Here is a 16,456-nt window from a genome sequence, read left to right on the forward strand (position 1 = left end):
TGGTCAAACAGATTTTTGATAGGGAATTTATTTACAGTTTTATCCTGTTTTCTGGTTTGTTTGGATGTGTTTTTTTTTACAGTCAACATTTAAATGAATATTTTTTTTCTGTAATTTTACTAGATATTATCTGTGATTTAACAAAACAGAAAGTATCTGGAAAATAGCTGTAACTCGTTTTAAAAGCTACAACAAACAAACAAACAAAATAATTATTTTTACAGTACAATATGCACTACAGGTCAAAAGTTTGGAAGCAAAATCAAATTTGTACAAAAAAGATCATAGTTTCAGTGGTATATTTTGCAACAAAGTAAACATGATTATTATATAAAAAGTCACTCATTCAAAGACATTTTTACTATAATTATCAGGTATTTGTATCTGTACTCTTGTTTCTTTACTCAGCTATTTCTTTCCAGTCATTTCTGTGGTAGTTAAAGAGATATGGACACAGTCAACATTTATTGGGATTTTTGTCTGCAAACTCTCAAAAGCCAAATATCTAACATGAATAATGCAAACTGTGATTTGTTTTTTACTTTTGCACTGAAGTTGTGACTTGAAAATCCTCTCAACTCTAAAACTAAGCCCTTCTTTTCTTTTGTTAACATTTATTCAGCAATTGCCTCGTAACATCGATGTTACCTAAAGGTAAATTGAGGAAAATAGTGCATTTCAATAAAAGCAAAGTCAGATCATTCAGTAAATACATCCCAAAATCCATAATATTCACACTGGTTCTTAAGAAAGGCATTTTGAACAGAAACTTGAAGTTGCTTCTAAACTTTTGATCTGTAGTGTAGGTCCCCTTGCCTTAAATCAAATTGCGTACACTGAAGTTATGTGTTGCATGTTAGCTCCCCCTACACACAGTGTAAACATGATGCTAATGTTCAAAGTCCTTCTCCTTGCCTCAACAAATCCCCAAAAAATGTAACTCTGCTGATGTAAATTATATATTTACACTTTTTTTCCCCACTTGTTTATACCTTAAAACAGATGAGCTCTAATTAACTCTACACCTTTTCCTGCTATAGAATGTATGAACCAATGGATATCTCTACACAGGCCTCCGGTGGTCATCTGCAGTTCAAGCACACCTGCTCATCAGCATAAAACCATGTTGCACAGCAGCAAGTTGGAACACTAATTATGCATTTCATGTATTGGTCTCTACACTGGTAACAGAAAACGTTAGCCTTTGGCTTGACTACATTATCAAACAACTGCTAATGTGTTACTAAGTTTACGTGAAGGCTCACAGTGTCTCTTTCAGTAACTTTGCAACTGAAAACAGAACACATCTCTTCTTCTTCGTTTCTTCTCTGATACAAAAAAAAGAAAAAGAAATGCATCTCAAACATAGTGGACACATTGAAATATTTGATGGTTATACTAAATGAAAAATCAAAGAATCACCAAAGTTAATTTATTCAAAAGGGGACATGAACATCTGCACAAAATTTCACGGCAATCTGCCGAAAAATTGTCAACCTCCTGGTAGCACAGCAGGAGAGGTCATGGGATCATGAAAGTCAGAAGGTTTCATCCTCTGGACCACAAATGTCTGCATAAAATCTGCTAGCAATTCCCTCTCCAGTGACTGTTTTTGAATTGATAATCTATGAGTCAGGACTGAAGTGATGGACCGACTAACAGCTCTGATAAATACAAAGACCAGAAATCTGACATTTCAGTTGAATCTCGTCATCTTACGAAGCTATTCTAACATGAACAGGTTTTAAAATCTGTTTTAAAATAAATAAAATCACAAGTATCCTCATACATCCTCCTTATGAGCAAAGACCATGCGCCTTTTTTTATTATTTCAGCAAAATTGAAACCACTTACACACCTCATCCATTTCACTCCTCAGCACAAGTCATCCACCCACAGCTCCTGCATGTGTGGGTGTGCTTCTGCAGTGAGTGTTTAAAGGCTGCCTGAGGGCTGTTGAGAAGAACAGTGGAATAACAGCTGTACACTAACACAAACACACACGAGGCCTTATGGCATAGCTGGTAGCGATGCTCAGGATTTATTCCCAGGGTGCACTGCATCTGTTAGGTATGCACCATTGCCCCTCCGAGTGGGTGCCAAATCTGAGTTCTCCCTAATGACTGCCATCTTTCACTGTCCTCACATGCCATGCCTCCCTGGCGTGTGCCCCCCACCTATGCTCACACACATACCGAACCCCCTAAAGGGCAAATTCTGACATCATCTATGCTAGCATGAAAATGTAATGCACATAAAATACTGCATTTATGAAGCAAAAGTAGCCTCTCTCTTTCAAAACTTGAGAGAGTGCAAGAATTAGCATTACCGCTTCAGTTTTTCTTCCATAAGCCATAATTCACTCCACCAAAAGCATAATAGCAACCAAGAGCAGGTCTAATCTGATCATACAGAACTGATTAATAGTCCACCATCTATCTGTAGTTGAATTCAGTTGGTTTCAGAAGAGTCTTGGAAAACATTTTTCATGTTTAGCAGCACGTACAATGTGGCCTGCTGCTTCCCCATTCCACTCCATGCATTCTCACAGTCTCAGATTGATTCTAGCAGCAGCCAGCGTGAAAGTGGAATGAGAGAGCAAAACATTGGGGTGGATGTATAAAGGCAATATTCATCCTTGCAAGTGGAGATTTATCATAGGAAGTTACACTTTTTGGACTCCAGTTTCATTTGAGTTTGCTTTGAAGTCCACGCAAAGTAGTGGGGAAAAATAAATGTACCACCTACAGTGGAGAAGAATACTTTTGAGAACCAAAACACATTTATAAGTAGATAACATGAAGTTGAACTGAAGATATAAACATAATGAACATAGTGAAATAAATGCAGAACATGAACGAATGATGTTACATTGTTGTAAAAGGTTTTAGAACATAAACAGCATTAATAAATCATTCTATACATTAGTGTTCAAAATTTTGGGGTCACCCAGACAATGTCATGTTTTCCATGAAAACTCACACCTGTGCTAATATAATTGCACAAGGGTTTTCTAATCATCACTTAGCCTTTCAACATGATTAGCTAACACAATGTACCATTAGAACACAGGAGTGATGGTTGCTGGAAATGTTCCTCTGTACCTCTATGTAGATATTCCATTAAAAATCAGCTGTTTCCAGCTAGAATAGTCATTTACCACATTAACAATGTCTAGACGGTATTTCTGATTAATTTAATGTGATCTTCACTGAAAAAAAAAAATTTATTTTCTTTCAAAAATAAGGACTTTTCTAAGTGACCCCAAACTTTTGAACGGTAGTGCTATAAACACTAAAAAGTACTAAAAGTAATGTAGTATTTTGTAAATTAAACCGCAATGAAGGAGAATGAAACCAAGCAGTAATCTCTTTTGAAATGATTAACATCAATTGCTGCCAGATTTCAATCAACTGGAGAATTCTATTTCAAATGAATATACCTCAGAGGTCAAGGTTTGGTGTCAGGCTGATTCTGAATGCAGCAACCAGAGGTCATTATGACTCTTCCTCTTATACTGGGATGAACCTCTGGCTAACACCTGGGAGGATAAATCAATGTGAAGAAGGAATTTCTTCATCGTCTTGCAGATAGCAAGCTTCAGATGATGAATGCTATAAATACGAGTACTTTAGGATGTCAAATAAGAAGCCTGGGCATGAGGGATTAAAAGTTCCACAGACTGTAGTTCATTTTATTTTCAGTTGATATTACCATCCAGTTAACATGAATTTGTGTTCATGCCGACTCCGCGACATCTCACGGCGACACACTGAGCAAATACCACTGAAGTACATTGTCTCCTGTAGTACATCTAGAACTTCAGATGGCGCATGCTTTGTGACTATTTGAAGAAAGGTAACAATGGAAAGATATGGTCAGTATCCCTGCAATGTTGTCACCGAAGTCTGTGTGCTGTCAGCAGCCTGTAACAGAAACAGGGAGACTTCCCAAAAATAACAAGAAAAAAAGATTACCCATGGAACCGCCACCATCCCACATAGCAACACTAATTCTTCTGGGTTTGGGTTCTGGAAATTTTGGGACTAAATACTTCAAATGGCTCAATTAATCAAGGCTGAGTACAACTTATTCCTCAGCAAGATATCCACAACTGTAACTATGCTTTACCAGCGAGACACACCTTAAGCAATCATACATTTAACTTTGGAAACTCAACGATTAAGCTGAGACACCACCATATTGTGACCCCTGGAATAAAATGGTAAATGATTTGTATGCAGTTTAAAATCAGTTCAATCTTGTTTAAACAGCAGCAGTTGCTATCTGTGGACACCATGTGGATTTCTACGCAATTGTGCACCTGACTACCTCTGCAATGTTATCATATAAATGTTTGGACAGGCACATTAACTAGCATTTGAAATCAGATGACAAAATGAGTCCTACTTTTCTCCATGCACATCTTACAGTATTGTCACCACAGTGTCAAGAGAGTGGTAAACTGGCAAGTTAGAACACCAACTTGTGTGCAAAAGTCAGGGGATGCCTTTTGCTAAAATTTTACACAAATTTTCCAAAAGAAAAACAGGCTACTTTTGGAATATGTTTCCTGTCTGTTCTTGGCCATCTGTATATAACGGTATTGCTCTTTATCTCATGTAAGTCACTCTTGTTCTTAACTGCATCATAAGTTTGCTCATATCTAATAGTAAAAAAAATTTATAAAAAAACCTCGAGAATAATACATATTCTTTTTTTTTTTTTTTTTTTAATGGAAGCAGTGGTACCAAATCTGGCACTGATGCTGCCATCTGAGAGACTTTGTTCACATGGCAGGTAAATCAAATTTGTTTCTCAATCAGATCCTTCTAGCGCTCTGGACTCATCACTTCCGTCAGTCAAATGTGTCACTTCCAAGCGTTTCAAAAGCACTCTTTTTCCTTTTTTTTTTATTTCCATTGCATCCTGACTAAGATGCATTTCTACAAACCTGAATGGAATCATATTTTAAATCATCTCCAAATGATTTTTGGATCTGATTTGCAAAAATCACATTTCATGCATCGGACTTTCTAAAATCAATGTGGCTATAGATAAAAAAAATATTTTAAAAAAGTCTGAACAGGCCTTAGTGGGAGTAACACCACTGTACACTACTGCTACTGTGCATCTTTGCTATAACACATGACAAACAACACCATGTAATCAATATGCCTCAGCATTGATCGATACTGATCCTATGTAAGAAATCATTACTTGGTCTCTAGCCATGAACTGTATTACATGAAAAGTAACAGTAAAACAAAATGAACTAAAATAAATCTACACAGATAAAATGCACAAAGTGTTTTTTAGACTATGTACTAAGGGAGAGGTTCATTAGTGAAAGACTGATGTGTGATTTCTAATTACCATTCGAGCATAACTGTATTCCTCCGTCCAGTGTGTGTTTGTGTGAGATGATAGCAAGTGCAGGTGAAGGTCATCAGGAGGAGGAGCTGCTGTTGTCCCACTGAGCTGGATTTGGCAGCAATCTCACAGTCCGTGAGAAGTGTTGTGCAAATGGAGCAAACTGAAGGGCCTCAGAAAGTACAGTCAAAATAAATGCGTGTTTATGTGGGTGGGTGTGTGTTTGTGTGTGTAAGTTCGCCGAGTTGATGGAGCCAAAAGAGGTAACTCGGGACACACACTGAGGTCACCAGAGAGTGCAGCAAGTGCAGGACATTGTGCAAGGCCAGCGGAAGTACTTTTTGAGGGTGCGGGCACCAACACTTCTTCCAAACACTGGCATGTCCCAAGATCCCCTCCCATGTATTCTTTAGTGCCGTAGCTGTATCCTATCCATTATTAAAGCAGAGGGATGGAGGGAGAGGAGAGACTTAAAGAGAAAAAAGCAAGAGGGACGGGGTAAAGAATAGAAGGAGAACTGAGGGAGATGCAGTGAGATCCAAAAAAACATGGGTGAAAATGTTGACAAAGGCAAGAGTTGACAGAAAGGTTGAGGGGCAATTATGGGACAAAGTGAAAGAAAGAAAGAAAGAAAGAAAGAAAGTCCTGTGCCAGCATAATGAATAAATCTGAATTACCTGAGCATTCAGAGGTGCAGAATATATAAGGAGGTATCTGTGACTGATAGAGCAGCTATAATGGGTCTGATCTTCTTTCTTTTATTTACTGTATTACTTCATAAGAGCAGTTTTTACCTACAGCACACAGGGTGGACCCAAAACAACCAGCCAGATGATTGATGCAGACAGCAGCAAGTCACAGACAGTCCTTCACACAATGCTGCACACATTAATGTGCTTAATAGCACCAGTCCCGCCCCTTACCAAGTTTACTCTCTGTATGCAGTCAAGTCTGGAGCACACCAGGTGAACAATCTGTCATAATTACAGAAATCTGTACGAGCATGTGTGTGCGTGTGTGTATGCTTCCATGAGCGTGTGTGTTCATTAATGTCCGGTGCAGCCACAGTGAGATGCTCTTTATCTGCAAGCCAACAGAGGCAGAGCCAGAGCTGAGCAGCCGATGACAGACGACAGTGGATATTTATCTTCAGCGTTCACATTCATCATCCTCGCAGTACAAAAGCACAAGGTGTTACAGTGTATGCAAACACTGTGTATGTGTGTGTGTGTGTGTGTGTGCGTGTGTGTGCATCTCTTCCATAAACTTCTGGAACTGGAAAGAAAAATCAACTTCCTCACAAACAGAAATTAACTACTAAATCAAACACTTTTCATGCTGGCAAATGAACTTAGTCAGAGAGACTGGGGATAAATCAAAGATGTAAACCACACAACAACTCATCAAAAGGTACTTGATTTTCTGAGCCCACAAATACAGCGTCAGCAGTTGGGCTCTTTAAGAATTTAAGTTCTTTAATCCGGTAGCAAAGGCCCTCACTCCCTGCTCCTGGGCTCCCTACAGTAAAGCCACTGTGTTTGATTCATAGTGGCTTTTCTCACCAACAAAGCACTAATTATAGTATGAGTGAGTGGCTGTGTTGGCTAAAGCTGGCCAGCTAGGACATGAAAGGATGGCAGCACAGGCTGCACTCCTGCCTGCTAACGCTGTAATTAACTCTGTGACATGACATTCCTCCTTCTTTTCTCTGCTCCCTTTCTCTCTTACACACACACATGCACACACACACAGACACACACACGCAGACATACACACACCCCTTTCTGCCCCTCCATGAACAGAGTGAAGGAATCAAATTTAGCAAGATCATGCTTTGGTCAATGAGAACAAGAAAAGGAGGGAGGGGAACTCAAGAGAAAGGATGGGAGGGTGAGGGGAGGTTAGGGAGAGAGGGACAGTCATCAGCACACACCCCTACACACCCCCTTCCCTCACCTCATTGCCAGCGATGCTGAACCAAACCTGACAGCTATTCAATTTTCCCAAAGCTAAATCTAATCTGCAGCCGTCTCCCCCTCACTGACACACTGTTACACTGCAATGCCTCAGCCATCACCCACCCTTGGCAGCAGATTGGCAGCATCACACATACTTCTCCCACTACTTCGACACATATACACACTCACACACACCTACACACAAACAAAAAGTCATCCATGGGGCAAGAAAGGCAAGCAGAGGGCAAATAAGAGAAATAAGTTAAATTGCTCTTGAAATTAGTCTGAAGAAGTTTGACTTGATCACACATTGAAACATCTTAAGAGTCCAAAATAATTTCTGAAAAAATATTGTTTTCTGAACATTAATATAATGCATTTGGGACAATGATACGAAAGCTGACATACAGCTTTGATTTTTGAAATACTGAATCCAACTCAAACAGACATTTTTGATGAATTTATCAATTACATTGATAACGCTTTGTACTGTATTGTCTCAAATGTCTAAATGCTGTTTCAAAGCCTTCCCCTGGTATATAATTTTGAATAGGAATTACTTCTACTATATCTCTTTCTGTTATTAATACATTTATTTATTTATAGACTTAATATTATGTGTAATTTTAATGTACCATAATGAAGCATTTCGTAATTGTCCCACATTCCCCAACAGAGAAAGTCTGAACATCTCTATGAACAGCACTGAGTGGCCTCAGTTAGTAGACAGACTACTGTATGTGCACAGTATAACACAGAAAACACTTTAGCGTCAGACATACACAGCACTTAACCTACATCGGGGGGTTTTTTTTTTGACATGCTATGAATAATGCAGAACCTTTGCAGAATAAATAAAGACCGCTAACTCAAATTAAAACTTTAAGTGCTCTTTAACATGAGTATTGAGTAGAAACTATAAAACATTTCATCAGCACACAAAGCAGGAGTCACTCTTCCACTGTTGTCTTCCAAATATGTAATTAATTTTAAATGAACACGAAAAACTGAAATGCATGATCATTTCCATTTCAAAATTAGGCAATTAGTCATGCTCTTAAATCTGGTTAGTGTGACTAACATACAGACGCAAAATAGAAATAGATCTTAAGGATTTTTTTTTTCCTAAACAGAGGAACATGGAACTGCCTTCTGTAGAAATAATAAATTAGGTTTCTGTGAAGTAAGCCTCCAATAGATCAAAACGTATCATTATTGTGTGGGAATCACTAAACTTGCCACGTTTGACAAAATTAATTGATCTCCTGGGATTGTTAGGGTTTTTTTTTTTTTTATTTGTTTGTTTTTGTAAAGCTAATGCCAAATAAACTGGTATCAAGCAATAAAACATAAGCTGTTCCTGCACTAACCTGTATGAAAGATGCCATACAAATAAATGTAACAGCGCTTGAATAAAATAAAAAATAAGCATTTTATTTAAAAAAGGAGAAAACTCATGGGATGGGGATGCTTGCAACTGAATTTCAAAGATTTTAAAGCTGTGTCTCGGTTGACAGAGACCCATATTTGCTTTAAATCACAAAAACAAAAAGTTATTCATCTGCTACGCCTCCCTTCTAACTTTCTCACTTTAAACTTCTTCAACCCAGTTTGTGCATCTTCCGTACCTCTTCACTTCACTGGACAACTTCACCACTTTCAGATATTTTTCATCCACTGCTTCCTTTAGAGGAACCACTCCATTCGGTGTTATTTAAGTCACCCTTTAGCAAGTGTCACCAGGTATGTCAGCGGCTTACGGCACTAAGCCCTCAGGTAGTAAAAGAAAATGGCACCGCTCTGTATAAGAAACTATACGTGCACGCACACCGACTCAAGCAAATCGATTCCAGCGTAGTCTCGTCACACATCATTACACCTTCCTATCATCCTGTCTGCTCTTTTGCTCTGTATACGCGCCTCCGTGAGAGGAAGATGATGCATGTGTGTGTGTGTGTGTGTGTGTGTGTGTGTGTGTGTGTGTGTGTGTGTGTGTGTGTGTGCGCATGTGTGATTGAGTATGCTTTAAGTAGGTATGCAAACTTAACACACACAGCAGCAGCACATACGCCCGCTGCCTCTTCCCTCGCCCTCAGATGCGGCTTATGCTTTCAAAAATAGGAAAGCGGACGTGCACGGCTAACTTTTCAGGCTGCCACAGAAGCAATCCCACCGGCTGATCATTTTTCTTGTATCTTCCATTACCAAGAGGCTTGAAGTTATTTCGGCGCGGCATAATGTCCCACTACTTTGATTCCAGAAAACCATAACAGCAGTGAAGTGAAAACTAGTCCAGCCAACAATGTACACGCAGACACAGCCATCACAGCCGGGTTGGCTCGTATAGACAGGTTGCTCAATGATACATGAAATTAAAGATTTCAACAGAATAGCAGTGAAGAGGGTAAAACACACAAAGCTAATTCTAACTATCAGTGGGAGATGTTTAATGTGTCGCAAACAGAAGCCTCCTTCCCTTTGTATGGGTTTGCTAGTGTGCTACGTATAGTGTATCTAAACCATACAATGTATATATTATTGGAATCGTACAGGCATTGATGAGTGATACCATCTGATTTGAGTAACAAATTGAGGGTCTTATTGATCATGTTTTTTCTTCTTTTGGGACACATACAGGAGAAGCACACACACACACTAACACACACATATATGTCCTGACTGGTGTAACCTTGAAACAAGAGCTGTTTCCGATGGATACAGAATGCGGGAGGTGGTGTGAGATGGGTGGACAGATCAGGAGAAGAGACGAAAGAGGACAAGAGGTTATGGATGAGGGAACAAATCTGGTTCAGCTTGATTTTTTTTTTAAATGCCCATTTTAAATTTTGTCAGTGAAAGTCTTCTTTTTTAAATATTTTGATTTTAATTTATTTACACTCGATCCATATAATCTCACTGAAATCACTACTAAAAGCATCTTCAAATGTTAATCAAATCTAACCTATTTATTGCATGTTTTTTTTTGCTGTCAGTGATGAGTAACAGCATATCTCTTATTAAAAGGTGGCGAAATTGGAAGTTAAACTAAGTATTAAATTAAACAGAGTCAACACAAAGGTAGTGTCCAGTTGAATTTGCCGCAGTGTGATGAACACAAAGAAACAGCATGAGCCACCAGAAGTGCTACACTATTAAAACTGAAAAAAGAAAAAAAAACTAGAAAAATATAACCTGTTGAGTGCCGTTTTCTTTTTAATGGTACTTCTGTGCAAGCTTAATTAAGATTTATGTACCGTATAGATTATATTTTGTACAAAAAGCCATTAGGCAACTTTGAAATGTAACTTTGCACTAAATGGTCTATCTCTTTTTTTCTTAATGGCTTCATGAAAATAGGGTGCATATTTAGAGAATCAACACCAAAAAAACCAGTGTGTGTGTGCGTGTATGCATGTGTGTGTATCTCATGCAAGATATTCTTATTTCCAAGGGAGTCTAGTTATGCTGGGGTCAGAAAGATAACTGAAGAGAGACCGAGTCCATCTGTCCTCTGCCTAGAGGAAACACATACACACACACACTCACGCAAGCCTTGGTCTTTTCTCTTCACTACCATCCTCCCCTCTATGTACAACAGTGTATATCCCTCATTCTTTCTGCCTATTTAAAAGCATATGTGTCCTCGAGGCATCCGTGGTCCCTCCTCTGCATTCCTGGACAAGAGCTACTGGACTGTACCGGACACACAATAAGGCATAGCATTACATGATGCTGTGACATATTGGCGAAGCTTTTCAGCAAACGCATGTGGCGCATTTAAACACCCTGCATATCTGACCGCTGTGGGGGATCCAGCAAGTGGCTACAGTGAATACCGCTACGCTTGCATCACAACAGTTTGGTGCGAAAGATGCACTTTTCTGACAAAGAGGTCTCGGGTCTCTTCTTTACTCAATTAACCCTGCAGCCTTCATTTGCATTTCATAAAGAGGTCGTCACTCTGTGGGAGAGTTATCTTCATTTTGGAGGCAGAAAAGATGAGAAGGGGGAACAGTTTTTATCCCGTCAAAAAGATAACACCACTCATCTGCCTTATCAGCGGCTGATGAAATCCACGCTGTAGGCCCAGGCATGTCTATGTGGCTGTGCATTTTGAATATACAGTGCGTGGTTCATGTGCATGTGCATTATGCGTGTGTGTGTGTGTGTGTGGTATTTCTGCATGCACTCGTCTATAACGTCCATGTAAATGACAGGTTCTGTCTATGAGTCACACAGAATCTCTGGTTTGTCCTGTGTGACACCTAACAGCAGAGTGAGTCTCCCTCACAGTGTCGTGTCCCAAGTACAACATCGTGCCTGTGTGCCCACTGAGAGGTTAGTCTCATTTTGGCCTTTTATCCACTAAATTATCCATTAGCCAGTTTTAACTCAGGCTTCATCAACTGACCCTCCATTAGGAAAATTTGCATTCCATCACACTCAAATCTTGCATTAAACCCACAAAGCAGAGCGGAAGAAGAATGAGAGAAGACTGCAGAGGCACAAAAAGGAGGTAAGAGGGTGTTGAAAATGTGAGAAACAGTCAGTTGCATTGCGAAAAAGAAAAAAAAAGCAAGAAAATTGCTCTTTCCTGGGAGTAATTTTTTTGTGTGTACATGTTTGAATGCATTTGCCAAAGTGCTTGAGAACTGACACCCATAAGCTTTTAAATCTGAGCCTGTGTAGTCCACATGCATTACCGATTCTCAAGTGGCTAAAAAGCATAGGTCCTGCTGTTTGAGAGATGAAAAGTGACATTTTTCTCAAATCGAAAATTATCCAACACCAGCCACTTCCTCTCATAAGCTGGCCTTTCACGTCCGCGCAGGAATTTTAAAAGTCTCTCAAAAAGGTATCTCTAAGCTTTCAAATCAACAGTATCACATAATTTCAACTTTGCAAAAATAAAACTGTAATTTAGTGGCTTTGTGTGTACTCACACATCTCTACTTGCATTCAAAAAAACAACCTCATGGATATTAGAGGGTCCTAAAAACACTCTTTTCTCTTATTTTCTACTCTGTATTTCGCATCAAGAGTTAAACTGTCCACAAGAAAAGCTTCTGCTCCAGCTCAGTCATGTGGAAATCTGAATAATGTTTCAGTATTAAGGGTTCCAGAGTGCAGCCTACTTCTTATTCGACACCTGAAGAGTTGAATTCAGGCAGTAAAACAGCTCACCTTCTGCAGCAGCTGGGAGCCAGAGTACTTTGCAGAGATGGACTTCATCTCTCCACCAAAAGCTGAAGCCCACAGCTTCACCCTGCAGATGACACACACAGCGTGTACACAGGCAGAAAAAATAAAAAATATGAATAGGCTACAATTTCAAGTAGTTAACATGCAGACAAAAAAAACTTTTCTGCTTTTTGAGGAATTCTGCAAACGCATTAAGTTAGTATACTTCATACTTGCAATGTAACTAAAAAACAATTAAATATGTGGGGAAAGGGAATTAAAGTGCTGTAGAAACCAGTAGATCCCAGTCAAAAAAATGCTATCCTTTTTTGGTGAGACATACATCTGAGTTCTTATCAGTCAAGTCCTGTTCCAAACGCAGCACCTTTGCGTAAAAGGTCATCTACTTACACAGACGGAGGGATGCTTTGGTGGGTGCCTCCCACCCCATTGACCGTGGTGCTTAGAGTTGAAAAAAGTAAAAGCAGCCACGTACACCAAGCGCTGGAAACCACACAGCTCCGATCCACCTGCATCTTGGGCAAAAAAAATAAAAGAAAAATCACCCCCCTACGCGCACAGTTTTTGGGCTTATGCTGCCACCGTGGAGTTTTCCCCCCTTCAGAAAATCCAGGGAAAAGGAAATAAAATAAAATAAAAACAGAGGGAATCAAAAGTCACCTATGCTGACTGACTAAATCATTCATGGCAATAATGTCCAGCTGTTCGGCTGGTGCGGGACGCGGACGAGCGACGCGCCTTGGCGAACGGCTGGATCCTCTGCTGTGACTTCTTCCTAAGTGCTTGCGGTCTGGCCCCGCTGACCGGTGCGGTGCAACACGGATGTGCTGCCCGACGGAAAGTCGAGCTCGACTCCACCGGCGGGGTGGGGGGGTGGGGGGGTAAGTCCGCTCAGCCGCTGTGATTGACCGACCTCACCCACTGAGAACACAGAGTGGAGGTTCAGGGGGGAACCGGGGAGATCATCAAACGATGCAGCGCACAAGAGCACGCCTACTCCTCATGAATGATGCGACCAGCCTCCTCTCTCTCTCTCCCTCCCTCTCTGTCTCTCACACACACATCCTTTCTCTCCTCGTTCCTCTCAGAAGCTGAGGATAGCCTACTGAGGATGCTGTTTTTGTTGTTGGTGAATTGCGCCATACTTTGGACTTACCTCTCTCCATTCTCTCCCCCTCTCACTTAAATACAGAGCTATAATAGCTTGCCTTTAGCTTTCATGTCAGATCAAGTCATGCACTGTATGCCCAGTTCACTGAAGCAGGAATCACTGCTAAAGTGCCCAGGAAAGCAGGGGAGAAGAGAAAAGAAAGTGTATATGGGAAAGACAGAGAGAAATAAAGGTGTCTTGGTAGAGGGAGGGCCACATGATAAGTCAGTTAGGCTGCATAAAAAGCATGCCAATTAAATGCACTTTGGAGCAGTGATGTGGCACTGGCAGTGTGTGGGCATATGGGTTGTGAAAGAGGATGAGAGCCCCCAGGCGACAGACCCAATGATCTGGATTGCATTTCACATAGAAAGAAGGTTCCTGGCAAAGCACTGGGAGGGGATCAACACTGACTGAACAGAGTATCTCTGGCCCTGCAGAGGGGCTGCACTGTTGACTGCATGCCCACAAAAGATTCACCTTTGACATATATGAGTTAAAAACCAGTGTGAAATAGCAGGTCTGGGTCACTCTGACAAAACAACTGTTAGTACAAGACTGTCTTTACCATCACAAGTTTACTTTTTTTGTTGAAAATTGTTCCTATATTCAGAAAATTAAGGAAAAGGAAATAATCCTTTTGGTGTTTGTTGCAAAGCTCTAGCAGCCAGTCATCCATGAGACATCAAAATGCTTTCAGAAGTGGGAAAGTGCACATCAACAAAATGTTTCTATTGCCTGATTTTTGTGCAACAGTTATTGTTTTGATGTTTATTGCTTTCTCTTCCAGTGGTCAGTGCTCTGATGTCACTAAAACAGCTGGTTTCCAAATCAGCCAACATGGACTCTTCTAATCAGACTATATGGAAGATGAGACTATAAAGACAGCTTGTGCCAGACCCAGACAAGTGCACAATGTGTGGATGTAGTCTGTCAAAATGAAGTAAAAAAGCATATATTTTACGATGAGAAACACACACACACAAAAAATCCTGCGTTATCTATTTTTAAAATGAACACATCTTTTTGCATCAGATTTTTTTGCATGACTATTCTTTGTACAAACTACTTTTTTTCATTTTTCAAAAAAGAAATTTAAAGACAACTTAATTTTAGACTGTCTCTTGTCATTTCTTGATAATCTACTTAAGAGATTTAAATGTCTAGCCTTAATTATGACCTACTTTTGAAAAGAAATGTCCATACTTAATGTGGATGTACTTTCTTTCCCAAATGTGCTTTTGTCATTTATAGTCACATTTATCCACATTTTCTAGTAATTAATTAAAATTATTTATCCAGGAGACTCCTGTGACTCTGTATCCAGTAATGGTGTGTTTGTTCTTAAAAGAAATTCCAAATGCAGGGAAAACAAATGGGGAACATGTTTAAGCACCAGCAACTTTTCCCACTTTGCAAAACTAAACTGAAACAGATTAATATCAAACAAAATCATCGCTTGTTGTGTGGATGAATTGCATACATGTATCTTGTTCAGAAAAAAAAACACGTCTTGTTAATTTCAAAACTATATGTATGCACGCAAAGATACAATTTTTTTTGCCTTCTAAAACAGAAAAATAATTTATAATGTTGGTAGTGTATTGTGTTTTTCCAGTATTCTCAAAACGTCCCAGTAATAATTGTTAAACATTGACTTATGTGAAACTACAAGAACATTATAGTAGTGATAGTGTCAAAAAAAACAAAAGTTGCCACTTAATGCACACCATTTCTATGCCATGGAAGTATTTTAAACTGTGGGGATAAAACCACTAAATCAACACAGAGGCCCTCCACCAATTTAACAAATAAAAGCTGGTTTACTTATAATGTTCAGCCTCTGAAATTAGTTGAATTAAGTTAGAGAAAATAACCCCGATGATGAGATTAGACTTTTTTTTACTTCATCACAGGCACATACAGTATAGCAGTGAAATGCAATGACTGTCCAACAGGCTTTAGACATACTTTTTTCTGCTTCTTATAAATACTATTTACGTCACCAGTCAGTGATTTTAACATGACTGATTGGTGTACGTGTAAATATGATCTGGAATATATGCTTTCCAGTGACCCACATAATAAATTTATGAATTTATTACAAAGTACAAACAGAGAGTCTGCTAAACCACCTGGGAGTCACAACACTATGAGAGAGTTATTAATACAACAATATGGTAAGCAGCAATAAGGAGCACATTTTACTGAACTCATTTCTTCCATTAACAAAAACCTAGATTTAATATTAGTGATTGTGCCCCATTTGAAAGTGATGCCACTTCAGAAATGTTAGGTGTTTTTTTAAATCTTATTTTACTTATGGAATCTACTACATCTTGCATCACTTCCTCTGATGTCCTTTAACCACAAGATAGTTTAAGTCGGATTTATACTTTGTGTCAGCCAGCCCTCTTGATGTCATACCAATGAAGTTTTTACAAAAAGTAATGTAATCTGTCAGGCCCTGTTTGCTGGGTTGTTAAAATAAAATAAAAAAACGCGAGCGGGATCCATCAAAACTATTGACTCAATTCAAATTTACCTTTAATATAAAAATGTGAGGACAAAAATAGTGGTTTCAGTCTGGATTTTGAAGTTTCAAAGCACTGAGACTGCACCGCTCAAGGTTACCAAGAACATTTTTAAAGGCTGATGCGCTCAGTCATTGTACTGATTTGGACCTTCATACAGCTTAACTGATTTCAACATCCTGTTAGACTGAGGCAGGGGGTGGAGATACCTGGTCAACCTTCAGAATAGCCGTCATCAG

General features: G+C 39.3%; 2 protein-coding genes across 3 annotated transcripts in view; both read right to left on the bottom strand.

Annotated features, from left to right (window-relative positions):
• The window catches only part of cacna2d3a (calcium channel, voltage-dependent, alpha 2/delta subunit 3a), a 122,731-nt gene extending 109,166 nt beyond the window's left edge, over nucleotides 1-13,565 (bottom strand). For both annotated transcript variants that reach the window (XM_055013115.1, XM_055013114.1), the window contains exons 1-2: nucleotides 12,924-13,565; nucleotides 12,516-12,597 (exon numbers count right to left, since the gene is read on the bottom strand). In XM_055013115.1, coding sequence (XP_054869090.1) covers nucleotides 12,516-12,597; nucleotides 12,924-13,048 — 207 coding nt within the window. In that variant the 5' untranslated portion in view covers nucleotides 13,049-13,565. The remainder of the gene's footprint in view (nucleotides 1-12,515; nucleotides 12,598-12,923) is intronic.
• bgnb (biglycan b) overlaps nucleotides 1-16,456 on the bottom strand; it is a 235,745-nt gene that overhangs the window by 80,729 nt on the left and 138,560 nt on the right. The window lies entirely within an intron of this gene.

This window comes from Amphiprion ocellaris, chromosome 8 (assembly GCF_022539595.1).
Source record: "Amphiprion ocellaris isolate individual 3 ecotype Okinawa chromosome 8, ASM2253959v1, whole genome shotgun sequence".
Lineage (NCBI taxonomy): Eukaryota > Metazoa > Chordata > Actinopteri > Pomacentridae > Amphiprion > Amphiprion ocellaris.